The sequence below is a fragment of the Cydia strobilella genome, chromosome 1 (assembly GCF_947568885.1).
Source record: "Cydia strobilella chromosome 1, ilCydStro3.1, whole genome shotgun sequence".
In the NCBI taxonomy this organism is placed as follows: Eukaryota; Metazoa; Arthropoda; class Insecta; order Lepidoptera; family Tortricidae; genus Cydia; species Cydia strobilella.
The window spans coordinates 18,508,476-18,535,174 of NC_086041.1; the positions used below are offsets into that span (position 1 = coordinate 18,508,476).

The 26,699-nt window shown below is 37.9% G+C and overlaps 1 protein-coding gene across 1 annotated transcript in view; it reads right to left on the bottom strand.

The window, feature by feature from the left end:
* Nucleotides 1-22,732, bottom strand: part of LOC134745573 (protein dachsous) — a 392,633-nt gene extending 369,901 nt beyond the window's left edge. Inside the window, exons 1-2 of the mRNA XM_063679649.1 lie at nucleotides 22,367-22,732; nucleotides 5,883-7,623 (exon numbers count right to left, since the gene is read on the bottom strand). Coding sequence (XP_063535719.1) covers nucleotides 5,883-7,586 — 1,704 coding nt within the window. The 5' untranslated portion in view covers nucleotides 7,587-7,623; nucleotides 22,367-22,732. The remainder of the gene's footprint in view (nucleotides 1-5,882; nucleotides 7,624-22,366) is intronic.
* Nucleotides 22,733-26,699: the final 3,967 nt, after the last annotated feature.

Consider the following 26,699-nt stretch of genomic DNA (forward strand, 5'->3'; position numbering starts at 1 on the left):
TACGTTCAGTTAATCTATTGGTAAAAAGCGGATAGTAAGTTTTATTAGTAACATGTGCGCGTTATATGCGTTATGGTACCTATTTAAATAAATGTAGAAATGTCATGTACGAAAAAAAACAACCATTTTCAAATTAACAATATCATTTATCCCTAAAGGCCTATTTACATTATACAACTAAAACTTTCTGGGGTCCCAGCGCGCACAAGTTGTTTGCAGAAATCGCGAAGCGTCTGGTTGACGTAACTGGTGACCGAAGAGCTGGCAGCTTCCTCGCACAACGTATCAGCATTGCGATACAGCGAGGAAATGCCGCCAGCATCCTTGGTACAATGCCTCAAGGGCCTATTTTAGCTTTAAGCTAGTTATTAATTTCGTTTACGTAGTACCACTGTATATATCTTGTATGTAAATAAAGCGAATTATAATAAAACTTTATTGCACATTTCATACAATAAAATTGAGGAAATAAAAAATTGTTCAGTTTAAACCTAACGTGTAGGTCAAATCTAATTGGATATATTAAATTTGAAATGAGAACACGGACAAACAATCGTTCGATAATTGCTATATTACATTGTTCCTTATAAGTCTATCTATAATATCTCACTATGTCATAATGCGTAATTTGTTAACAGCCCACTCTACTAGATAAAGTAAGGATAGCGCTTGAAGGAGAATAGCGCTTGAATTAGGATAGCGCTTGAAGGCTGGACGGATCTGCGTTACGCTGACGACACCACACTCCTAGCAACAAGCGAACATCTTATAGCAGCACTATTGCGTCGCGTTGAAATAGTCAGTCTCGAATTCGGTTTGAAGATCAACCGACTGAAAACCAAGATGATGGTCGTGAACCGTTATAACGTAGTGAAACCAAAAGCGATTGGAAACTGTGAAGTTGTATCATCATACTTATACTTGGGGTCATTGGTCTCATCAGACAGCGGAGGATCCGTAGATGAAATCAAGCGACGCATAGCCATCAGTAGGTCTGCAATGGAGAAACTATTTAAGATCTGGAGAGACCGGTAACATCACAAAGGCAACGAAGACTGTAAATGCAAATATGTCGAAGCTTTCCTAGATTTGGTAACGCGACGCGTGAAAGTACATATTTTAACTCCGATTTTTATTTTTTTTATACCACGTCGGTGGCAAACAAACATACGGCCCGCCTGATGGTAAGCAGTCACCGTAGCCTATGGACGCCTGCAACACCAGAGATATTTAATGGGCGTTGCCGACCCTTTAAAAATCTGTACCCTCCTTTTTAGGGTTCCGTACCTCAAAAGGAAAAAACGGAACCCTTATAGGATCACTCGTGCGTCTGTCTGTCTGTCTGTCTGTCCGTCTGTCACAGCCTATTTTCTCCGAAACTACTGGACCAATTAAGTTGAAATTTGGTACACATATGTAAGTTTGTGACCCAAAGATGGACATGTAAATGAGAAAATTAAAAAATTAAGTTTGTCAAACTATATCGTGTTACATATCAAATGAAAGAGCTCATTGTGAGAATTTGAAATATATTTTTTTTATAATTTTAAGATAAATAGTTTAGAAGTTATTCAAGCAAACTCCGAAACTACTGGGTCAAAAATTAAAAAAAAACACAAAATAGACCTTTACCTATAGATCACCGGAAAACCTATTAGAAATGTGCAGTCAAGCGTGAGTCGGTCTTAATTACTTAGTTTTTGATCCGACCCCTACGGGTTTTTTAAAGACATTTCACATAAAAAGTACATTGTTTAAACACTTTAAACTGTGTAATGTACGGAACCCTTGGAACGCGAGTCCGAGTCGCACTTGGCCGGTTTTTGAAGAACCCCATACTGTAGCCCCTCGGGAAAACCTCCCATTTTAGTCCCTGTATTACCAAATTTTCTCGCCAAGCTAGTGCGCGGACTTCGCGATGCGCCGCACATTTGTCTACAGGCTCTACAGCGAATACGATAGAGTATTACATTATAGCTCACAAAGACTTTATATTGTATAGCTATCACTAGCTATGTTCGCCGCTCGTAATCGTGAGTTCGTGACACCGCAATGCGTCAGGTGTCGACACTACAATTCAATTGTACGCTTTTTTAAACGGCATTTTGCTTACGTACTGGTTTTAAACGTGCACAGGAACTTTAATTTTTTTCTTCTCTTTTCGGCTATAATCAGGTATGCGTTTTGTATACTTAACCACATGGTCAAATTAAAGCGACCGAACACTCTAAAAGTAATAAATCTGCCAATACTAAATATCTGGCTACTGTGAAAGTATAAAATGTCAGCAAATAAAATACTTAGTTATATACCTATAACTAAGTATGTATTTTATTTGCTGACATTTTACACTGATTGTCGTTGTCGTTTGGTCTCAGGCGGTTGGGTACAGTACTTGCGTGATGGTTTTCTAGTAGAACGTGGCTTTATTTCGGGGCTAAATCTTAGTTTAAGTATTTAGTTTTAACTTACTTAACCAAATATTAATCAGTCGCACGCAGCAAACCATTTAACCAGTCCGTAATTAACAATGATAAACTTCTTACCAACCACCTCATCAACCCATCATCTTCTTCAATTCAGCGGGGTAATGCTGCCAGTATCTACGGCACCTTACCGAGGGGTGAATTTTTATTTTAGTTAAGGTTTAGGATAGGTAGTATATTTTAGTTACGTTTAGTTTATAAGTTTTGTTTCGTATTTGCAACATTGTCGAGGTGGCACCACCTCATTAAGTGGTAGACTATCGTAACGTATGAATTAATGCTCAAATGACTTGTGTTTTTTCAGCAATCATGTTAATTCAGATAAAGCGACACAACAAAACGACGCCTTAGTTTATACATACTTTACCAATTTTACCATAGACATATTGACCGGGATATAGACCGTGATTACCTTTTGTGTTATTTGTGAGCTCCCGATATTTCGACGCAGTTACATGCATCATGTTCACGGGTGACTGAAGATAGCGGGTGGGTGTCAAAGTTGTGTAGACAGCGCTCTGTCTACCCTCATTCTTGCGCGTCGGCTGCGTTCACTTTCAACGTTACCAACGGTCGCATTCACACTTGTTGGTCCGGTCGCGTTCACACTCGTTGGTCTGTCCAAACACACTACACTCACGGTGTCACTACGCGTGTTTGATTCGGATATCATTTATATATCAATAAATATAAATAAATAAAATAAATTCTGCAGGCAATAGTGCGTTTGGTCTGCCCAATGTACGAACTACCACAGCTGCACTCAACTTTGTATACACCAGGTTTTTCCAGGGGAAAATTGTCTTTAGGCGACCGCAGAAATTGTGCAATTTTCCTGTGCGGGGTGAAGATAGTTTTTACAGAGTAGTTATTTAGTATTTTTGATATCTTGTCTGTCACACCCTTGACGTACGGCATAAACGCTGGCTGTCTCTCAACGCGATGAGTGAGGCGCTTGGTTTTTGTGTCCCGCTTGTCAATGTTAACTCTGTAGCCATTCATCCTCAGGACACTCTGAACATGGTTCAGCTCCTGGTTTAGATGTAGCGAGTCACACAAAGCGTGTGCTCGATTAGTCAGTGATGCCACAACCGAGTTTAACTGTCTGGGATGATGGTGCGAGCTCGCGTGTAAATAGCGGTCCGTGTGAGTCGGTTTCCTATAGACTGAGTGTCCCAGCATGCCACAACCTGTAACATTCAGTCTCACATCCAGAAACGCAATACTCCTTTCTTGTTCCATTTCCAATGTAAACGACATAGATCGATGCATGCTATTAAGGTGTCCTAGCATCAGTTCAGCTTCCTGTTTACCACCCTTAATTTTCGACAGAACGCCACTATATACCAAGATTGGTAAGAGAAGCCGTTGAAATTCACAAATACAAAAATTTTAATCGTGAAGATGGGTTTAAACTGTCAAATGTGTGGAATCCTGTGATTTGTTTGTGTAAAAACCAGTGATATCCGAATCAAACACGCGTAGTGACACCGTGAGTGTAGTGTGTTTGGACAGACCAACGAGTGTGAACGCGACCGGACCAACAAGTGTGAATGCGACCGTTGGTAACGTTGAAAGTGAACGCAGCCGACGCGCAAGAATGAGGGTAGACAGAGCGCTGTCTACACAACTTTGACACCCACCCGCTATCTTCAGTCACCCGTGAACATGATGCATGTAACTGCGTCGAAATATCGGGAGCTCACAAATAACACAAAAGGTAATCACGGTCTATATCCCGGTCAATATAAGTCTAGTGAAACTAACCGTGAATCATTCAAAACTCTAATTTTACCATAATAGACATGGCCCATAGCGAGTGAAGAAATTCAAGGAGGATATAGATTCAAGGGCTGTGTGACATAATAAAGAAAAGTACCCACTAACCACGATATAGTCCCACCATTCAAGTCCGACATCAAATTATGAAATTAATTTCCGGTACCTACAAGTATAATAATTAGTGCTAACCGATATTAAAAACGCCAATAACTTGATTAATACAATACGTAACCTATTCGATATCCAATTTATAATTAGCTTATTTATTTGAACCATTATTTAAATTTCTTGGATAAGAAGTAGATAGGACATCGCCTGTTATGTAATTCATAGTTTTTATAATGCAAAAAAAGTTTGATACTGATTGATGATCATTATAATATAATAATCGTTTTGTTTGAGCTTGTTGAAACTTATTAGGTGTTATATGTATTTGCATTATAAAATATGGAGATGAATATTATGTATCTTAATAGTATAGTGAAAAAATGGCGACGTGACTTCATAAGTCATAAGGCAATCTTCATCACAAACACGACTTTATATATTTCATATGTACACGATAAGCCCAATTGTCCGCAGAATATATAGGTACTACAGTTAATAATGCTCAGCTCACGGCATATTTGGTCTTTGGTCTGCACGTAAAACAAAAGCTTTGTAATAATTTGTTGTCATGTCTATTTTGCCCTACTTAACCTTATCCTGCCGTCTAAGCACAAATTTAGTTACAAAGTAAGACTAACAGCAGCCAGATGGCCTGAAAATACTATAGTTTATGTGAGGTGCGCAAGATTGTCGCGCGGGACGGTACAACGCGCCGCGCAAGATAGAAACGGCGCGTACGCCAAAAGCGCGCCCGCGGCTCACGGGCACTGTTTAATTTTCAATTTAGATCGCAATATGCGATGCGCCCAAACTGGCATCACTCCCGATAGATTTATGCTCCTTATTTATAACTACTTCAATATCGCGGGAATATATTAAAAGAAATTATCCCGCGAGTTATGGGGGAGATAAGAGTTAATGAAAGTTTTCGCCGGGGTAATTGTTGGGTTGGTACTGTTGGTAGATTGTTTCGGGAATTATGTTTGTGTGTATGTAAACAACTTGTTTATAAATTTATAAGTTATTTCAATAAAGAGTACGTTAAGGAATGATTCTATTATATAATTTATTATTAATATAAATAGCTTTCGGAGTCAGACAAAAAATATATAGGGTGTAATAAAAATATATTTACCAAGATCAACGTTTTATCTTTATGATTTCTATCCTATCACCGGTAAGCATTAAAAACAATTATTAAAAAAACAATTATCGGCTTCTAGGACACCGGAAAAATCATGGCAATAAAATTGCAATAATCTGTCAGTCAATCAGGTAACCGTTGCGATGTGTCTGCTTTTACATATACTAATTAGTATCGATCAAACTTAACAGAAATTAATTGCAAATTGATTTCCTGTCAAGCCGCGCAGTAAAAGTTTTAGCACGTAATAGGTCATACCTGTAGGTAGTTGTGTAGAGAAATAGGTGCGCAAACCCTTTAAACCATCAGATCAAACGCGAATAGTTACGAGTAGAATAGTCAGTTCACAGTTGGGCACTCACCTTTAAAATGCAGCTGCCGACAGCTTCGCTTTCCTGGACAGTCACGTTGTAGAAGGATTGGTCGAAGATTGGCTCATTGTCGTTAACATCTAACACTGTCACTACCAATGTCACTGTCGCCGATAACGGCGGGTGGCCCCGGTCTTTTGCGACCACTGTTAAGCGGGGCATCGGGTTTGTCTCGCAGTCAACCCTAGCCTTCGTAGTCACCAGCCCTGATCGCTCATCAATTGCAAACCAGTCAGATTGCAGCGTTGGAAGTAAAGAATAACGAATCTCAGAGTTCTCAGCTTCGTCCACATCAGTAGCAGAAACTTGGACAACCGGCGTTCCAGGCGTAGCGGCTTCCAGAACGTTCGCTTTATATTCTGATTCCAGAAATACCGGAGCGTTATCATTCACGTCTGTTACACGGAGGCTTATGATTTTCGACGCGTGCAGCGGCGGTGAGCCATTATCAGTAGCTACAACGTTCAAAGTGTATGATGACTGGGATTCCCTGTCCAGTGGCAATGCCACCACTACCAAATAGATTATGTTGTCATGAGTCCGCAAATCAAAGTGACCGTCGCCTCCGCTGAGCGTTACGTTCACGTTCGAGTATTCAGTCTTGGAGTCTGGGTCGTGAACGGATATCCTGGCTACGAATTCGTCTAAACGCGCCGATTCTGATATCTTCGGAGTAGCGTCGTCGCTCAGAAAAATAACGTCTATAGTAGGCTGATTGTCATTGACATCTGTAACTCTGATAGAAACAAATGCAGTCGTTTCCAGAGGCTGCGCGCCCTTGTCCCTAGCTACGACTACCAGTTCATGTAGCTCTTTTGTTTCAAAGTCCAGGGCTTTATTTACGATAATCTCACCCGTCTCGGGATCTATTTTAAACATGTTTTCCTTGTCGCTTTGTCTTCTATTTATGGAATATTCTATCTGCCCGTTTTCGCCAGAATCAGCGTCAGTTGCAGATACTTTTAAAATGGGTGTGCCAACAGTAGCATTCTCCGGAATGCTTGCGGAATACGCGCTCTCAGTAAAAATAGGTGGGCTATCATTAACATCTAAAATAGTTATATTTACAGACATAGTTCCTCGCAACGGAGGTGTACCTCCATCTAGCGCCTCAATGACCAATTCATAATGGTCAGTAGTCTCCCTATCTAAAAATCCATTGATCTGCAAGTCTAAATATAGAACTCCATCTCGTTCTCTATGAGATGATAGCCTAAAAGCGTTGTCAGTATTCCCAGATACGATATTGTATCTTTGAGTATTAAACACTCCTAAATCCTGATCTTTAGCTGGATTCAGTTTCCTCTTAACATCCCGCGGAGTGTTTTCTGAAAACTCGACATTCATGACCGGTGTAGGAAAAGTTGGCGCGTTATCGTTTTCATCGGAAACTCTAACGACGACTCTGACATTGTCGCCGCTTGCCGGAATAGCCACCAACGCATAGTGGTCTCTATTCTCCCGGTCCAGCGGGACTCTAGTCCTGATTTCTCCCGTGTGGGGGTCAATTCTGAGATCGTCGTTTACGGCGGAGCCCGGGACTGGCACGATGGTGTAGGGCGGCGCCGCGTCGGGCAGCTCGTCCCCCAGATGGCCGATGAAAGTGCCTGTTCGTGCGTTTTCGCGAACGACGAATTCGCGCACGTGCTCGCCCGCCGCGCTGGCGACGAGCAGCACTGCATATGCGACCCACATCGCGCTGGCTTTACCGCGTGCACATCTTCATTTGCCCCTGTAATAAAGAAACATCGTATTAACTACATTTAAGAACTATATTATAAACATTACTAAGCCAAGCCTACGCATAAAAGCCGATAAGAAAGTTTCCGGCACTCTTAAGTCTTAATTTAATTTATTGGTCTGTGGTATGTATTAGGTATCAATATCGATGCCGTAAGTTTTTTTTTTAATTAGGGCCGTATGTTTATTACTCGATTCTCTGATGTACATTAATTACAGAGTGCGATAATTATAATACTGTTGAAACCATTACGTCACCTAAAAGGCCTTTAGCTATTCAAATTATACATGTAAAAAACTTAAACTTTCGCCGGTTAAACGAGTCTGATAGTTAATTGCCCAGATCTCTATCAGCAGAATGGTAGCGATTCGATTTAGCTACTCTATCGCAAAGTTAGTTCGGTCGTCGGCTAAAACAGGAATTATACGTAACTACGTACAAATTTAATGCCTTCCGAGCAATGACAGCGATACAACTACCGGCAAAAATACGTTTGTAGTGACGCATCTGCATCTAAAGTGATTGAGAAAAAGCCTAAGTTCGATCTTAGATAGTTTGGTTTGGAATATTTGTATATATTTTACATTTGAAACAAATTGTGTTGCCAGTATTTATTTGATGCTATTTACTAAAACTGTGAACTTAACATTGTCAGTAAATAAAAACAAAAAAATCTATACTCGTCCTTTTCTTTTGGGTGCTAGTACTAGAGTAAGACAAAGATAGTATAATTATCTCTGTTTATGTTAAAATCAATTGGAATAGAAACAATAAATAAAGCCTTACAGAAAAAATTAAACTACAATTAACTAAACTAAAACTACTATAAAACTAAAAATCTAAATCTAATAGAATCGGCCCCCGTGGCATGGTGCCGAGGATGCTGGCAGCATTTCCGCGCTGGATCGCTATGCTCAAGCGTTGGGCGAGGAAGCTGCCAGCTCTCTTATCTCCAGTCCCATCCACCAGCCGTTTCGCCAATTGCCAGTATAGGCCCTGTGCTGCGGGGCCCCACGGACCAAGAGTCTCGACTCCAAATGCAACAAAGTTGTAGTTGGTGTCGAGACTCCCGTATTTGCGCTTTTTGAGGGCCTCGGCCGCCTCCGCTGCCGCGCCGGCTTTGTGTGTAGTACCGTGGAGGTGGGACGGCGCTAGCGTGTCAACACAAGTTGCGTCCCACACGAGCACACGTCCCATCCTCCACGGGATCAAAGACATCCCGTCGGGTCTCTTGCCATCGTCTCTGGCTATACCGGCAGGCTCCAGTACAGCTGGAACGTTGACGGTGGCAAGTGACCGACGGATTATGTCGTTAAGTGCAGCGTGGCGCGAAAGGCGACCCGCGCTACGTTGGCAAGCAAGCCCGTGGCGCCCCAGCTGGTCCACCTCAATGCCACAGGAGCATTTGTGCGGTGCGCAGATTGGGGCCCCTAAGCGTAGCCCCATTGCCAATCGGAGTGTTTCGGAGTCTAGGTGGGTACCAATATTGGGTGACGGGTAGGCGTTCAGCCAGTGGCCAGCCTCTCTGCAGCCAACAGCCAACAGCCGGGCTCGTTCTGCACCTGCGCTGCTGTTTAGGAGGGAGGTATAAGTTAAATTGTTTAAAACATCGTCCCACCCCCTTTGTGAACATGGGTTGTGTGGTATGTTTTGCCCCGGGCAGGTAGACAGCCAGGCATTTCTAGCGTCATCCAAGCCTGTGATCTCGTAGTTTGTGGGCGAAGCCCTTATGATTTTACCTACGAGGCCAGCAGAGCTGTGGACAGACGATAGAAATGCGGGCAGTGAAACACTCGAAATTTTGCGCACTCCGAGCCCACCGTACCGGACGGGCAGGGATGCTTGGAGCCAGGATTGTTCGGTGAGCTTTAAATTTAGTATAATTTCCAGGTGTGTTTGAACTAAGGAGTCGATAGGCGTCAGCAAATTTTGATGTTTCCAGAAGGGACTGTACCGAAGCATGTATGTTAATTTTGGCACGAAAAGACAGAATTTAAGGATAAGGATCTTAAAATGAGACAGTCCTTTGACAAACTATATAAATGTGGCAATTATGGCGAATAACGACCAGAATCCGACCAAGCGAAGTAACCATAATATTTAGACGAACTCGCGCCCCAAGAGTTTCGCACCACCATTTTTTAAAAGTTTTTTGTTTTCATAAGAGCATCCTTGACCTTCGTATAGGTTTTTCTGTAGGTAACTATTTGTTGCATTTTTTTGCAAAATCTAGGCCAAGCAGTTTAGGGTAAATAAATAGTGTCAATTTACGGCTTTGTTCTTAACACTTCAAAACGATTTAACAAAAAATATAAAAAAAATTGAGTTCTCACAATGAGCCTCACATTAGTCACATTTGATATATCAAATATGGACAATATAGTATGCAAAACTTTTTTTTTAATTTTCTTATTTTCCTACTCAAGAAACGAAGAAAAATAACAGCAAGGCAATTTTATTATTATGCATTGTGTATACATAATTATATTTATAAACCCATACAACTTATGAACCGCACGTACTTGTCTACGAATGCTTACAAATATCCGAGACATCAACGGAGGGGACAAACTACAAAAACTGAGGCATGCCACATCAACGTTTAAATGGAAACTAGTATTGAAAGATGGAATTGCATCAATTCGTATATTAATTTATTATACGCAAAAAGCGTGTAGGTTTGCCTGTGAAGTTGATGTTTCTGATTATGTTTCACTGGCGAATAAAGGAATTCATCTGTATTAATAGTATAATCGTAATTAAATAACATACATGGTGATCCCTTGTTTCGCAGACAGAAATTTCATATAATTTTGTTTCACAGAAAATGTTTCGTATAATACTTGGTCCTTGTATTTTTAGTTCGAATATTTTTGTTTCAAAGACTATTTACTTGAATGAAACATATGTCACAGAAACACATTTCAATGAACTTTATAATCTCATTTTTTTATTTAGCAAACTTTTCAAACAGTAGAATTATGTTTGGGGTATTCTTGTTTCCCAGACACAAATTTCACAGAATTTCGTTTCACAAGAAACTGTTTCATATAATATTTGGTCCCTGTATTTTTATTTCGAATATTCTTGTTTCAACACCTATTTACTACAATGCATGGAAACGCAATTCAATGAATTTTAAAATCTTATTATTTTATTAAATAAAATTATCAAACAGTAGGATTATGTTTTAAAGAAAACTGTTTGTCTTTGTTTTATTTATTCATCGATATAATCGTTCAGAAAAGGTTAGGTTAGGTTAGAATTGCGGCCCTTACAGAACCGAAATGTTACTAAGAAAAGTGGGTTAGGTTAGGTCAGAACTGCGAGCAAAACAGCGCGCGAAGCCGAGCGAGCGAAGCGAGCGTGCCGCGGTAGCGGCCGGCGAGCGCCAGAACCGACTTATTTTATTGTACGATACTGATTTACAAACAGAAGTTATATTTTAATTAGTATAAGAATACATATCTAAATCTATCTAATAATAATCGGAATTTACGGTTTTTTTTATTGTGACGTTATAATGTAAGTTTCATAAAATAAATAAATAATAATCTAAATTGTATAATATGAATATCCAAAAATTAGAATTTCTTAGCAGCAAAAATCTATACTTAAAAATTTCTACAAAATAAGTATTCTGCGAATGGATTTTTCTATGAAATGATAATATGCGATTTTGTTTATGAGAAATATAATTCTATAAAACATATGTCTTGGTAAAAAAATTACATGAACTAAATAATATAAGGGTAAAGAATTTATGATTAGAAATTCTATGAAATGAATATCGAAACTTTAAATTTTCTTTGCAACAAAAATCTACGATTACAAGTTCTACAAAGTAAGTATTCTGCGAAGTGATTATTCAATGAACTAATAATATTTGAATCATTTTATATGAAGCGAAATTCTATAAAAATGTAGTCTATAAAACAACGTACAACCAACATACATATGTCTTAAGGGTCCCCGGCAAGCTCGGGTACTATTAGTTATTCTGTGAGCTCGGTTCTCCATACAAACTTAATTCCGCTCTCATTGTAAAACGACTAGCTAGATTGTTCTGAAACTTTGTACTTACAATAGGATAAGGTATATCTATGTCTGTAATTAGTTTGTGTAGCTTCAGATACCATAGTTCAAAAAATAAAGCGAATTTAAGTTTTTCATACAAAACTTATTTTAGCTCTCTTTCGTTTGTTTTATAAGCTGGAGCTATATAAACTAATTACAGACCTAGATATACCTCATGTCATTGTATGTGCAAAGTTTCATTACAATCCAACACGTAGTTTTAAAATGAGAGCGGAACTACGTTTGTATGAAACGGTGCAATTCGGCCGATCTTGCCGGGGACTCTTAATAAGCGTTTTCGAACGAGCGAGCGAAGCGAAGTGGTTCTTACATTCAACTTGGAACACACGGCTGGCTAGGGGCACGTCCCGGCATTACGATGTTTTTAAGCTGAACTATCAGAGGATAGTTTGATGGACAACAATTTAAGTAAATATGTTCTAATTAAAATTAAATTGCGTAAACGTGTAGATGAAGGCATTATATTTTAGTCATTAAATTATGAGCAGGCTCGATCAAGGGGTTATGGAGCTAGAAGAGCCTAGAAGGTCAAAAAGCTATTTGAGAGGGGTCTTGCTATTCTGGTCATCTTATTTGCAAGAAGGTATCGTAGTTTAGTATCAGATGAGTGCTCGGTTTGCACATTTATAATAAATAAATAAAATTACGATATTAAAATAATTGCCAAGATTTATAAAAAACCGGCAAGTGCGAGTCGGACTCGCGCACCGAGGGTTCCGTACTTTTTAGTATTTGTTGTTATAGCGGCAACAGAAATACATCATCTGTGTAAACTTTAACTCTCTAGCTATCACGGTTCATGAGATACAGCCTGGTGACAGACGGACAGCGGAGTCTTAGTAATAGGGCCCCGTTTTTACCCTTTGGGCACGCAACCCTAAAAACTAAATAAAATAAACATAATAAAGGTAGGTTTTTGACATTTGACAAGAAATATTACGACTTACCACAGATACAGTTTATTTTAATCTCTATGGGTACTTAAATCTATCAGTTAAGGGCTCCACAGACCGTGCAATAAATCGCACACGGTTTTCGATCCTTTGCTGACTAGGTAGGTGCATTCAATTGATCTAACTTTTTGGCAAACCACGAGTTCTCAAGAATCAGATTTTAGCGAATAAAAAGAACCTTACAAGCTGGTGTGGGAAAAAAAATCGTAACTAATAACGTAAGATATGTTCAATGTTTAATGGTAAGTAAGATACACACACTACAAGTAAGTAAAGAAGTGATTCGAATTAAATGAAATGTTATGTTAATTGGAATAGTTAATAATAATGTCATTCATATGAATGGTGTCTAATTATAAAATTCCTTTTGCGTATATAAAAGAAATGTCATCTAGGATCTCCGCTTTATATTTTATCTCAGGATGTTACGCTGCACATATTATGACTTAGCTCATAAAGGTAAAACCGGCCAAGTACGAGTCGAACTCGCGCACGAAAGGTTCCGTACCATTACGCAAAAAAAGGCAATAAAATGACGTTTGTTGTATGGGAACCCCACTTAAATATTTATTTTATTCTGTTTTTAGTATTTGTTGTTATAGCGGCAACAGTAATACATCATCTGTGAAAGTTTCAACTGTCTAGCTATCACGGTTCATGAGATACAGCCTGGTGGTGGTGACAGACGGACGGAAAGCGGAGTCTTAGAAATAGTCTTAAAAATCTCGTTTTTACCCTTTAGGTACGGAACCCTAATAAATGTGCGATATGTAGGCGGATATATTAAGTAAAATCTAACGGTTTCATAATAATCGGCTCTCTTGTCATCGGTAAAAAACCGGTCTTTATTCGAAACGGATTAACTTTTTATGTAAGATTTATTTCTGAAATAGATAAACGAATATGTGATTTAATAGTGCCTGATTAGTATTTTTTTCGTTTATACTCATCAATTATTAATTCATATGCTGAAAAGTTATATTGATTTAAATGAGTAAGATCATAGCGTATTTAAAGAGCAGTGCAACGTCAATATGCCCCGCCTCGGGAACGACGCGTTCATGTCTTTTTGTTTGCGCTACCTTTACATCGGAAAATCTCGCGCGGCATCTACCTATTATTATTAATACCTATAATTCTTATGTCATTTGCCACAGATACATACTGTAAATCGAATCAAGAAGTATAGTAATCTTTTTTTCATAAAGATTAACTGTAATAGTGTGTATATAAAACAGTACAAATAACGTAGCAATTTATAAGCCAAAAAATTAAAAAATATGTATTGACATTAATGGAATGTTCTGATTTAGCAAGTCCTCTTTCAGACAGAAATAGTATTGTTTGACTTTTAACTGTTTTTTAAGTAAAATATATATTCTGAAACGAAAGTCCAATACCAATAATAAGAATGTATTCCGCTTGTGCATATACAGCTGTGATTGAGAGCGAGAGAGCGCACGCAATCAACCCGTTTTAAATATCGTCATCTAATGCACATTTTTGAGAATAAGGCCTCTGTCCATTAAAAATACGCGACATATTTGCATAGGAATCGTTTATCGTTGGCGACCGACCAAGTTGTTTCAACTGGTCTTACTTTTTAGGGTTCCGTAGCCAAATGGATGGAACTTGGTAAGTAACTAAGTAGATGTATTCTGTGAACCGCATTAAGATTTTCACACAAAAATAGAAAAAAAAAAACAATACATTTTGGGGGTTCCCCATACTTAGAACTGAAACTCAAAAATTTTTTTTTCATCAAACCCAGCATAAGTGTTTGGATAGGTTTTCAAAAATGATGTTGTGGTTTCTAATACCTTTTTTTTCTAAACTGAATAGTTTGCGCGAGAGACACTTCCAAAGTGGTAAAATGTGTCCCCCCCCCACCCCTGAACTTCTAAAATAAGGGAATGATAAAACTAAAAAAACAAACAAACAAACAAACTTCCACCAAAAATTGGTTTGACGAGATCTAGTAAGTAGTTTTTTTTTAATACGTCATAAATCGTAAACCGCAATTTACCTTTCACTCACGTTTCACATAAAAAACACTTGGTTTAAATTGTGTAGTGTACGGAACCCTCGGTGCGCAAGTCCGACTCGCACTTGGCCGGTTTTTATTATCACTGATAACTCAAGGGGCTCAAGCTCGACTCAGCCTGACGGAATTTAATACATAAGTATTCGATTTGACACGTTAGGTAAGTATATTAAATGTGACAAATTTCATATTAGGTATTCGAAAGAATAGTGTTGAATCTCATCAAAAATTTTGGACAATTGTTATCTTGTAAACATATCTTTAGTCATTTTAAGTATAAAACTTAATTTGAACGTTTAGATTTCTGACAGTCTAGATAATCTTAAGTAGGGTATACCTACTTAATTTGGTCCCTTACCTTTTTTGAACGAATAGGCTATTATTTGCCGGCGTTTTAAATTAATGTTAATGCACGTGGGAGGTAACACAAACAGCTCAGGTATTAAAAAGCATTTAGGGTAGAGAAAAGTGTTGTCTTTGTTGAAATTCCGCATTATCCGCGGCAGGTAGGTCGAGATTGAAAAAATAAACGTCCCGCCTAACAAAAAAATGACAGCTGAATTTCGCTATAAGCTTTTAACTTTATAAAATTATCATGCATATCTTATTTTCGGTATGTTTAATATATGTATACAGTTTAAAGATATGCAACCATTTTAAGGCTAAGTTTTAATTGATTTTGAGTTCTGACTGTTCGAACGGAATTGACTTTATTAATCAAATCTTGACCATATTATAATGTACGTAGTTAAAAGGACCATAGGCAGAATTTAATTTAATTTTCCTTATGTACTAGTTACAAACTTTACGGGAATGAATGCCCATGATGTCGGTACTGCCAAAAATTCCGTCGGGACCGCTGTATTTAAATACCAGGTACCTATCTAGTGCCCTTAACTTTCATATTGAAACATACTGAAGTACTTATTGTATCGAAGAGAACTATATTATTTTAAACTTATGCTTATTTATGTAGGTATCAACAACATTAAACCATTGAATCTACATGTGTATGTATGATCATTGCTTTAAGCAAAGTCTCCATTTTAGTAAGATCTGCGGGCGACCGAGCGGATATTAACTCCTCTAATTACTACGCAATATAAATAAAGAGATGGAAGCTCAATTAGCCCTGGTCAAGACTTGGATGGCTTGTGCCAATAAAATCTGCTTTTTATGAGCAAAAATAATACGTTTGTGTACGTGATCTGCCCCGCAATGCCGCGATAGAACAGATAACCTTAAATAACAACCGACCAATCCGACCATAATATATTTAAGTAATTCTTACATGGAATAAAAGCTTGTAGTCGTTTCGTGTTTCCGGAAGCTAATTTTAAACATGTAATAGTAAGCACCTATGACTGAATAGCATTTATATAGTAGAAATGAATGCACATTATTCTCACAAACCACAAATATATATACCTACCCCTTTCCAACAAGTACAACGAGTATTGGTGTAAGAGATACGGATTCATCTATGAGGGTATGAGGAAGACGTTTGTGAAATATCGATGTGGACTGAATTTAAAGTATTGAGTAAATTTTTTTAGCAACTCCACGTGAACAATTTATGAAGGGTAGTCTAATTTCAGTAATTACGACTCGTTAATTAACTAATTAATGATTTAGGTACACAAAAACCAACTCTGTAAATGGGCAATTATGAAATTTTGATACCAAAAGTGTCGCCGAATAAAAGCAATTTCTAAGCAAATTATCGCCAAGAATCCAGCGGCGCGCGCCCCGCCGCGGCCGGGTTCGAAAATGTCCCAAGTCGAACGTCAACGCGCTATGCGCGCGCGCGGGTCTGAGTTACTTTACTGCACGATCTTCACAGACGAAATTCCAAATTTTAACTTTGGCGGGTTTTTTGTTACTTCTGAGTTTTTGGTGGAAATTCAGCATTTAAAAAATGTTTTATGCTCACTTTTTAACTAATTTTATGATCTGCATACTAGGTGAGTCTATTAAATTAAATTTCTATAAAAAAGGCACCTAAACAAAAAATTCTACAACTGTCCTATATAACCATTACAATAACAGTCAGAAAAAGTATCAGTAATAGTACCTAAATTTAGCCAAAATCTTTCGGTGGAACCATCTTTACGAACTATCAGACGAAGCATTTTTCTAAAACACCAATTCCATTAACATCAAGGAAGCATTTATATTTATTTTTAAATTGACATGCTCTTGTCAATATTCTATTTCACTGATGCGACTAGAAACCGGCTTGGCTGAGAAAGTAAACATCATTTTGACCCCTATTGTCGACTGGAGCCGTTTTTCTTGAAGGTTGTTCTGTGTGAAACAGATTTGGGCTGCATAATGGGCACTTTAGTAAATCCGTTACGGATGCATTTGGACCATTTGCATTCAATCGCCATCTTATCGATTTGAACCACGCGGAGAAATCTTTACTCATCGTGGCGTTGATCATTCCGGAGAAGCATGTCAAAAATTGAAAAAAACTACAAATATTATAATATGACCATCAAATGCATGTATCCATTGCCATCTATCTATTAGATTATCTCTTTACATACATTATCAACTTACTGTCCAGTTACCCAGTTTGGCCTTCAGTCTGACCATTTAATGAGTTTGAACATCTTCGCATTGATTGTATTTCATTTTATATAGGAACGTTCAATGTACTGTTGGTACATAATACGGCTAATGCAATATGTATTCCCTGACAACCTTTGGCGCAGGTTTGGTCCCGGCGCAAACAAGTTCTGCGCATCCTAAGGAACATTGTTAACAGTATTTTAAATTCACTTGGACACTGTGAAATGGTACTTATTTGATTTTGAGTTCTATTGATCAAGAGGAGGGTTTGAATTATTTGGTAGTTGGCGTTTGTTCCTCACACGTGTCTTTTTATTTAATTTTATTCACAAACTGAAGCGTCGAAAGTATTGTATGTAGGTATACCTACTTTTATTATTTTTAACTGAATTCCAAATCAGGGTTTCCTATGTTTTTATACCGACCAGCCACTGTCACCACAGTAGAAATGATATCAATGATATTGACATTTCTGTTTCAATCAATTTTCATATTATTTCACGCTAATCGCTACGCTGTCAATAGTAATCTAATTTACCCGAATTACCGATACTGTCTAGTCCGAATTAGGAATAGTCCACCGCAAATATCAAAATAACCTGACAAAAATTCAATAAAGTTTAATCAACTTTTTACTCAATGGCTTAAATTAACATGGTGAAATAAGATGGTTTTGCTATTTAATTCCCATGCCACGCATACCAAAGCCTTGTCTAAAGCGGCCTTTACTTTAAAACTTCAATTTTAAAAGGTAGCTCTAAACTAGGTAGTCGCATAAAGGATGACTCACGTTAGACCGGGCCGTGACCGGGCCGGAGCTTCCGGCGCTTCGTTTTCTATGGAAAGCATCACGTGATCACCTGTCATGTCATAGAAAAGTATTCTCTATGACATGACATCTACTCTAAGTACTGAACTGCATAAATTATCAAGATCCTATACACGTTCTACTTTCAAATTATATTAAGATAGATTATTAGCTACTCTAGCTATAGGTACACAGACCTAGTTACAAAGTGTAAGCCCGAATCTTAAGAACAACTCTTATGTAATATTCGGACAATTCTAACAATGTATTTTGTTTTTTTTTTACCTGGAAGTAAATCGTCTATATTACATTTTTCTTACCATAGTAATAAGAATAGGTTGCGATATATTTTGACCACTTTGGCTGTCAATACCTGTTTTATGTTAAGTGTACGCAAACTGGTCCCCGTCTTTCACGCTTTTTTTCTAATTTATATTCATTAAGTCTAAGGTCTGTTTGTCTGCTAGAAATATGTCTGGTTTTTTTAAGAATTCGACGACATATATTATTATTTAATATATTTTTGAACCGCCTATAATTAGGTAGGTATCTATTCAAAAGAATAAAAATGTAGTCCAACAGCTCGTGTGAACTAGTTTTTGTTGTATAGGCCTGGTAAGAACTACCTATAGGTATATCGGACGTTTAATAGACTGCTACCAAGCCTATTAACTGATAATATATTAGAAATAAAGCTTAAGGTTTTGCAGAACACCTTAACATCGGATACGTCTACCCGTTTTGTAGCCCTTCAGTTAGCTTAATTATAGAATAAATAAAATATAACACCACACGGTCTATAAAAAACCGGCCAAGTGCGAATCGGGCTCGCGCGCGAAGGGTTCCGTTTCATTACGCAAAAAAAACGGCAATAAAATCACGTTTGTTGTATGGGAGCCCCACTTAAATAATAATTTTATTCAGTTTTTAGTATTTGTTGTTATAGCGGCAACAGAAATACATCATCTGTAAAAATTTCAACTGTCTAGCTATCACGGTTCGTGAGATACAGCCTAGTGACAGACGGGCAGACAGACAGCGGGTCCCGTTTTTACCCTTTGGTTACGGAACCCTAAAAAAGGGGCCAAGAAAGCATCTCATTTAGAAATGAAAAGGGGCAAACCGCCGACCGTCCTTCATGAAGGACTAAATACGAAGTCTGCCTATTGAATTTTTCCATCAGCTACGGCTAATCGAATTACTTCTGCAGTAATTTCGAATCTAAGTAGCATTGGCCAAATCCGCGGGCGCTCTGGCATTAGCACCAACAGCGCTCTAACGCAGAGTCTACGTTTGGCTCACAAGTCGCGAACGCGAAGCAATGCGGAGCGGCGCGGCGCGGCGGGCCCAAGGCGTTCGCGTTCGCAACGAGATCGCCCACGTATTGCCATACGTCAGGATTTGTCTGGACATGTCAGGATTTTTGACTTTGTCCGGATTGCGGCCGGACTTGGCAAGTGTCAGGATTTTTAGGAATAACCTCATATAAAGAGCGCAGCCCGCCGCCGGAGCGCCGGACGTCGTTCAAGCTACGCCAAATCTCTAGTACAAGAAATGTCAGGATTTTTATCAGGACATTTAATTCTTCCATATTACGGCAACCCTACCCACGTAGGACACTTCTATATAAATCAAATGATTCATTCACCCCGCGCTGCATCGCTTCGCTTTGGGTTCGCGTGTTGTTCGCCTACGTAACGCAAAAAGAGTGTCTGTTTATTTATGGCGACCTGGCGACGTAGCTCACCAACAGATGAGCCGATTTCAATGCGGTTTTTTAGGGTTCCGTACCCAAAGGGTAAAAAGGCTGTATGTCATCAACCGAGCTACAGTTGAAATTTTCACAGATGATGTATTTATGTTGCCGCTATGACAACAAATACTAAAAAGTACGGAACCCTCGGTGGGCGAGTCCGACTCGCACTTGTCCGTTTTTTTTTACGTGAAAGCGAGTTTTCTTCTGGTGGATCTTAGCTATGTTTCATAAAAATTGAAAAGTGAAAAGTGGTTTGAAGAATATCAGCTCAATGCCAAAGTTATGTAAGGCAGTTTTGGCATAAAATGGAGTTTATTGGCGTATAGCGTACGGGTTCTTTTTAATTTAATTAACATAATTAATATAAATAGGACTTGGTTCAATTTATCAGTATGTCCGAAACGAAACAATATTCGTTGCAGCAACGTCAGCAACATAAATAACATAGGTAATCATGAAAGTGTTAAGGTTAAGGAGAGAATAATGTGGACATCCGGGCGTTTCATTTTCACTAGACGATGTTAGGGTGAAATAAAAGTGAGAAAATCATACATTTCATTAATTATTCGATACCTACGTAAGGCTACCAATACAGCTTTTACTTTTACACCTAGGTAGGCAGAGCAAAGTTTTTTCTTTTTAAACCTTAATAGGTAGGTATCCTCCTTACTTAAAAGTTTTATTACAGGTACCCTAGGCACTGTCTCGTTTCCATTTGAAGTCGAGGCTAAAATTAAACTTTCCAACTTAGTTGTCCTATGCCCAAGCGTATACAGTGGGCGATAAGATAATGGGTTAAATAAAATACCAATATAATAGTGTTGACCTGCCTCGCTAAATAATTAGATTATTAGACAGAGTAGGTAAGTAAGTACTATCAGCCGCAAAAGTGCATGGCGAATTTATCAATGAATTCATTCATAATTTCTCCATGCAATTTCGCAGCTCCCTACCTATGACTGTATCTTTAGGTAGTTAAATGTAAACAATGTGTTTCTAGCTTTTCGGGTACATGAAACATTTATCAGTTAACCAACCAAATAGAAAACTGCCCGGATCTGTTCCTTCATCGTTCTGGCTTTTAACCTATTTCATTTAATCGAGTTATGTTTTCATCTACCCTCAAATGGCTAAATATTCGATCTCGTTTTAGGTTCTTTACTAGGGCGAAGTAATAGCAAATTTTACAAAACTAAATTACTATTGATTAATCAAATCATTTCGATTTATTCTTATTAATAAAATAACACGATTATAGCAGCTTCGTTGTTACGAAGTAACAAAAGCGAAGCTGCGAAGTAAGTAGTATAGGTATCGTAGTACAAATTCTGTAAGTTTTGGCACATCGAGTAAAATTCATTGACCTGAAGAATTTTCTTGCCCAATTAAATACCTAACTGTTGTTTGTTTACACTCTTTTAAATACCTAAAGTTACAGACTATATACATGAAAACTAAAGTATTTTTTTTTATACTACGTCGGTGGCAAACAAGCATACGGCCCGCCTGAAATTAAGCAGTCTCCGTAGCCTATGTACGCCTGCAACTCCAGAGGAGTTACATGCGCGTTTACCCCAGTATCCTTTGATTAAGTAGGTAGGTACCTATAGGGTACAGGTACCTATTTACCTATAAATATCAGTATCGGCAATAAAGCCGAACTATTTACGAGCTTTTCAGTTCAGACGACAAAAGCACGAGCAGGCTTTCCTTCATTCAAATCTAAAATTACTTACCTAACTACCTAAGGAATTACTGCAGAAAAATTATAGAGAAACCAGTTGATGGTTTCTCATTTAACTACTTAAACATGAGTTTCTCATGATTATAAAACACTTTTAAAGCTTATACTTACTACAAACATCTGTGTATAGTATGTTTACTCTACATAGTCTGCATATTTTAGGTAGGTAGGATTCTTCAAAACTTATCAGGATTTTAATGAAACTAGGTAGCATAGAAAGGCGTAAAACAAATTAGGGGAAGCTAGGTTTCATTCGTAGGAAAATAAGCTTTCCTCGTATTTTCAATTTTTCACCCAGAAAGTAGCACTTCGTGCTAGGTATCAATTATCATTATAATTAGGTTAATCTACTAGTTTATCTTTAATATTTTTCCGTGACTGTGCTTAATACTGACATATTTTTGCCTCAGTAACAGGAATAATCATAGGTTTAGTAAATTAATATTTTGTATAGGTATAACACTAACAACAGTAACTGAACTACTTACTTAATCAAATTTTGTTAATCAAAAGAGATGTACACTAGGAGTGACTATTGAAATGACCGATCCAATTCAACTGTAAAGGTTGCGGTTATGGGTTTGATTCCCGCGACTTTTACCATTTTCTTGACAATAAATATTATTATATTTAGACTACCTACATGCATTTATCTAATGAACACTCACAATTCACTAGCCACTGTTATTATTTTACGTGCATAACGCTAACAGAACGCTCTGATAATAATTTTCTAAATGAAACTTAAACAAACCTTCAAAGTTTAACACAACATCAAAGGAAAATCAATTCACAAAACACAGTATCAAATCAGAATCTGCACAAGAACCACTGCAATCCGGACACTGGTTATCACTTAAAATCACTGAAAAACTGTCAAACACTGTCGCGCGTGCGCTGTACTCTCACTTGCGCCCGAGTCTCGGAAGGCACTGCCACTGGACGCAGCGGGAAGGGGGAGCGCAGTGGGGAGGGGGGGACTCGCCCCCCTGAGAACAGGTTGCCTCGCATACCGTTTGAGCGCCAATTTTGTAGCTCTCGGATAAGGATGGAGCTTAGAATGTTTGGATGAGGTTGTGCCACGTTGTGCTTTTAAGCTCAAGTTAATGTCTCGGCTTCTGCGATGGAAACTGGTCATGTTAAATATGTTAGGTATGTAGTAAGATTGTTAAAATTATAACTGTACCTAAAGAAGATAGACTAGAGAAGAACATAGAAAATGTGTTGTTGTTAATAGAAGCTTCATTGCATAATTGAAGTTACCAACATAATCAATTTTAATAGGTGTAGGTACTGTAGGTGCAGGGTGCAGGTTATACAATGTAACATATTAAAAATAATTAAAAGTATAGGTACTCGTAAATAACAAGCGGTCTTATATTATCTAAAGAGCGATCCTATCCAGATAACTTTTTGAGTAGTTGAAAATATGAAATAGAGATGTGCAATAAAAACAATGAAATCTTAATAATTTCACATTTAATAACTTCAGTTCAGTTTTAGTGCTAACAAATATTCCATTAGTTTCTTTATAAATAAAAAATAAAATAATAATTTTTAAGAAAACCGACTTCAATGGAGGATGCCGTTGAAAGGTTACTTATTGTTGATGGTGCACTCCAGACAATGAAATGAAAAAGACAGCATCTTTTGCCTAACTAAAAGGAGGTAAAACCACCCACTTTTTTAGTACTTTTCGTTTCTGCGAGGATCGCAGTTCAAAAAAAAGTCCAGGTCCAAGTTTGGGTCTGGGTCCATAACGAAAAGAATAAATCGCTAAACGTGAACTATATGTTGTTGAAGAGTTCCACTCTGATAATCATCAGCAGTTCCACTTCATCAAATGTCCCTTTTTATATGTAAATGCTGGATCTGTTGATCAAAATACAAAAATCACTATATGTATGCCTTTCACATTTGAGGAGTTCCCTCGCTTCCTTATGAATCCCATCATCAGAACTCGAGCTTGACAAAAATGTGTCTTGAAAACTTAACTTGCTTAACAAACATAAAAAAGAAGACAAATCGCCAAACGTGAACTATGCGTCATTAAAGAGTTCTATTCTGATATTTCTGATCATCATCAGCAGCTCCACTTCATCAAATATCACTTTTTTAAATGGAAATGCTGGATTTTTTGATAAAAATATACAAAAATCACTATATATATATATATGCCTTTCACATTTGAGGAGTTCCCTCGATTCCTCATGAATCCCATCATCAGAACTCGAGCTTGAGCTTGTGTCTTGAAAACCTAACTTGCTTAACAAACATAACGAAGAGGACAAATTGCCAAACGTAAACTATGCGTCACTGAAGAGTTCCGTTCTGATCATCATCAGCAGTTCCACTTCATCAAATGTCACTTTTTTAAATTGATTTGTTGATGAAAATACTAAAATCACTACGTCGCCCCAAATCTACTTAAATTGTATTTTGTTATTGTTTGTGTTTTCTCGTATCTTTGTATTTTTATTTGCTTTGTAGTTCGCAGTGCCTTAGTAGTAATACTGTAATGCTGTGTAACTAATTTGAATAATAAAATTAAAATAAAATAAAATAAATAAAATGTATGTCTTTAACATTTGAGTTCCCTCGATTCCTCATGGATCCCATCATCAGAACTGCGTTTAGACAAAAACGGGACCAATCTGTATGTATATACTTACAATAAAAAAAAAAGAATTTTCAAAATCGGTCCAGAAATGACGGAGTTATGGACTTACGGAGTAACAAATATTAAAAACAAAAAAAAACATACAACCGAACTGAGAACCTCCTCCTTTTGAAATCTTGAAGTCGGTTAAAAATAAAAATTATTTAACTCAACTTTAAAAAATCCATATTTTGTTAGTTATACTTAAACTAGGGAACCTATAAACTAATTGTTAGTCTAATTACATCATTTACTATACAATCGCACTTAAACTATCGTGAGACATATTTCAAAATATTTAGATCAGAAAAATGCACGCCGCCCTAATTTCAATCGGGACGGAGGCTGGATGTTGCCACCTGCATGGAAGCTTATATATAATACCTAGGGTCAAGCGGCAAGTGTGTTGTGACGATCGCGAGGACATAGTGAGTGCAGTGTGCTTGACTTCGTTCGATACAGCCGCTCTACCAGACCTTCACTTGACGACTCCATCTGCGGACTGCCCCGCGCCCATAACTAGCCATAAAAAAAGATAAGTAAGTAGATTTTATAAAAGAGATGTAGTCATATTTTTTTGTGAGCGTCAGGAGGGCGGGTGGACCTCAAGGATTTCAACGAAATACTTATAAACATATTGTACCTTCAGTGTACCTCAGTGAACCTTTAATAAAAACCAGTGTACTTCTCTCTAAAACGAGATATTTAACATAAAAGGTGCTAGGTTGTAGCGAACCAGCGACAAAACTCCCATTAGCTCGATTCCCTTTACACCCTCAGATCAGGTTGAGACCGCTCAACCGATCTGCGCTGGAGCGAAAACTCTTTAGGAGTATTCCAGCGTAGCAAAACCGACTCGTGTGATGCGGAAGGGTCCTGGATTTTCCCCAGGCTACCATCCCCCCACACAGTCCTACCGCTCTAATTGCCCTAGGTGCAATAGAGCCCAAGTCAGGTTCAAAAAAAATATATACGATGTATACACATATCATAATTACGTTTCAAATTTGAAGCTTGTAGGTCTGCTAGACTTGTACCTTAGAGTTATGATTATCGTGAGTGTGTCAGTGACAAAACTAAGGAATTTTGACATGCAATAATTCTTAAACTGCATGTTCAAATTACGTTATTGAGAATATATCTAAATCATGTTATGCTCTATACGTCACTGAAAATTCAGCCCTCTAGCTTTAGCTATCACATAATTACAGTACGTTGAAAATGGCCTGAGTGGCTTCGAGAAAAGGATGGTACGGCCGTGCCTATTTGTTTTGCTTGACTTGGCGGGGGCAATACCGTGCCCCCAGATTAGAAATCGGCAACTTAAAACGAGATATTTAACAAAAAAGGTCCACCCGCCATCCTGACGTCAGGATGGCGGGTGAATAGATATATATATACCGATTTCTAATGAGTTTACACAGGTACACTGAAGGTACAATATAACTGCATACTTTTAGTGCGGTAAGGTTTCATAGGTCCACCCGCCATCCTGACGTCAGAATGACGGGTGGACTTTTTTTGTTAAATATTTCGTTTCAGAGAGAAGTACACTGGTTTTTATTAAAGGTACACTGAGGTACACTGAACGTACAATATGTTTATAAATATTTCGTTGAAATCGCCGAGGTCCACCCGCCATCCTGACGCTCACAAAAAAATATGACTACTTCTCTTTTATAAAATCTACTTACTTATCTTTTTTTATGGCTAGTAAATGGCTTCTCTTAATTGTATAGTAAATATTTAGATCAGTACGGTTTTTACTCACTATTATTTTTAGTCGCTTTTGGCGACATGTTTCGGATTCTTTGGGAATCCTTCCTCAGGCACGAGTGTCCGTGTGTCGTGCACTGCCCGCGCCGCCCGCCTCGTCGCTCGTTGCGCACCTTTTTTTTCCATGATAGGTATCTGCTTAAATTACTTCTTTTATAGTCAAATATACATTGACTATTATACCTTTTTAATATTTTGTTCTACATTATATTTATATACATGCATCGTAAGTCGATAGATGAGAACTCTCTATGACAGTTCAAAAACGCCACAATAATTTCGATCTCTGGTTATGTGTAGTGGGATAGAGTTTTTTAGGGTTCCGTACCCGAAAAGTCACAATTAAATAAATAAATTATAAATAAATAAATATTATAGGAAATTTTTACACAGATTGACCAAGTCCCACAGTAAGCTCAAGAAGGCTTGTACTGTGGGTACTCAGACAACGATATACATATATAATTGAAACCCTATTAAGCACTAAGGCTTTCCGTCAGCCCATCCGTCTGTCTGTTTGTCCGCGGATTTTGGGATACGGAACCCTAAAAATGTGATTTTTTGGTGTAGTTTTTAGTTGTCGTTCAGCGGGTTTAATCTCATGACATGACCCATAATGCTCGTAAGTATTGGCTCAGAATAATAACTAAAG